Source organism: Dama dama, chromosome 1 (genome assembly GCF_033118175.1).
Source record: "Dama dama isolate Ldn47 chromosome 1, ASM3311817v1, whole genome shotgun sequence".
NCBI lineage: Eukaryota > Metazoa > Chordata > Mammalia > Artiodactyla > Cervidae > Dama > Dama dama.
Genome location: NC_083681.1, coordinates 80,834,830 through 80,836,495, shown reverse-complemented (window position 1 = coordinate 80,836,495; position 1,666 = coordinate 80,834,830). Strand labels below are relative to the sequence as shown.

The following is a 1,666-nucleotide window of genomic DNA, read 5'->3' as shown; positions in this document are numbered from 1 at the left end:
GCAAGGTATTTGAAAAAAGGGCTCCTCAGAATGTACAAAAGCAATATCAAAGATCTTTTTAGACACCTTCTCTCAAGTCGCAACCCCGTAGACTGTAGCCCACCAGGTTCCTCCATCCATAGGGTTTCCTAGACAAGAATACTGGCGTGGGTTGCCATTTCCTTCTCCAAAGGATTTTCATGACTAGGGATAGAATCCATGTCTCAGGCAGATTCTTTACTGTTGATCCACTGGGGAAACCCTCTGAGAAATATGAATTAGAAGGTGATTTGTTCATTTCAGGTCATAAAGTTGATCATCTTTCAAAAGCTACTGATACAATCAAGGAAATATATTTTGTATAATTTTTTGTTTGTAACTCACAGATATCTTCTACATCTTCTGCTGTTGAGAAATAAGAGAGATCTGTCGGTTGCTTGTTGAACAATGTTGAGTTAGAAATGGATGTTCGGTCTAGAAACACTTCTTTCCAACTCCTTTCAGGGCTTCTCTCACATCGTGGTTTCGCAGACTATAAATGAGGGGATTTAACATGGGGATCATAATGCCATAAAACACAGAAGCCATTTTTTCTTGCTCTTGAGATTCTATGGTGCGATGGTGCAGATACATGTAAGAGAGTGTCCCATAGAAAATGGTGACAGCTGTCAGGTGGGAGGCGCACGTCGAGAAGGCTTTCTTCCTCCCTGCAGCAGAAGAGATCTTCAGGATGGAGATCAGGATAAACATGTAGGAAAAGATGACAACTGACACGGTGAATGTCAAGTTAAACCCCACAAAGACTGTTAGGAGCATGATGTTCAAGTAAATACTAGAGCAAGAGAGGGCCAGAATTGGGGGTTCATCACAGAAAAAGTGATTAATTTTATTGGATTTGCAAAAGTTCAATGAGAAAGTAAAACTTGTGTTTACAGAAGCATTTAGGAAACCCATGAAGTATGAACCAGTTAAGAGTTGACTGCAGACTCTCTGGGACATGACAGTTCCATAGCGAAGTGGGTTACAGATGGCCACATAACGGTCCACTGCCATAGCAGCCAGGATGTAGCAATCACTTGTTGCAAAAGCCCCATAGACTAGTAATTGCACCATGCATCCCATGAATGAGATGGATTGTCCTGTGCCTACAAAGTTTTGGAGCATTTTTGGAGTGATAGCAGAGGTGTAGCAGAGATCAACAAATGCCAAGTTTTGGAGGAAAAAGTACATGGGGGTGTGAAGGGAAGAGTCAATCTTGATGAGGAGGATCATGCCAATGTTACCCACCAGGGTGACCAGATAGATCACTAGAAATACTATGAAGAGGACACGCCAATACTTGTGTTGACCAGCGAATCCCAGGAGAATGAATTCAGTCACTGTAGTTCCATTGTTTTGTTCCATGGCCAACAAATTTAAATATTAGCTGAAAAGGTGCAAAGAGATCAGAGAAAGCTAGGAGGATTGTGATACTTTAACTAACGCTGTATTTAATTTCAGAGCTTCCCTGCTGGCTCAGACAGTAAAGAATCCACCTGCCAATGCAGGAGACCCTGGTTCAATTCCCTGGAGAAGGGAATGCCTACCCACTCCAGGATTCCTGCCTGGAGAATCCCATGAACAGAGGAGCCTGGTGGGCTAGAGTCCATGGAGTTGCTAAGTGTTGGACATGACTGAATGACTAAGC

At 42.7% G+C, this 1,666-nt stretch overlaps 1 protein-coding gene across 1 annotated transcript; it reads right to left on the bottom strand.

Moving 5' to 3' along the window:
• Positions 1–453: 453 nt before the first annotated feature.
• On the bottom strand, positions 454–1,383 carry LOC133056592 (putative olfactory receptor 5AK3). Its single transcript, XM_061142027.1, has one exon. It carries the CDS (start codon positions 1,381–1,383, stop codon positions 454–456), a length of 930 nt encoding a protein of 309 aa, XP_060998010.1.
• Between the last annotated feature and the right edge of the window lie 283 nt (positions 1,384–1,666).

What these genes read in the sequence shown, in the direction of transcription:
- LOC133056592 (XM_061142027.1), bottom strand. Translation starts at nt 1,383, where the DNA reads ATGGAACAAAACAATGGAACTACAGTGACTGAATTCATTCTCCTGGGA.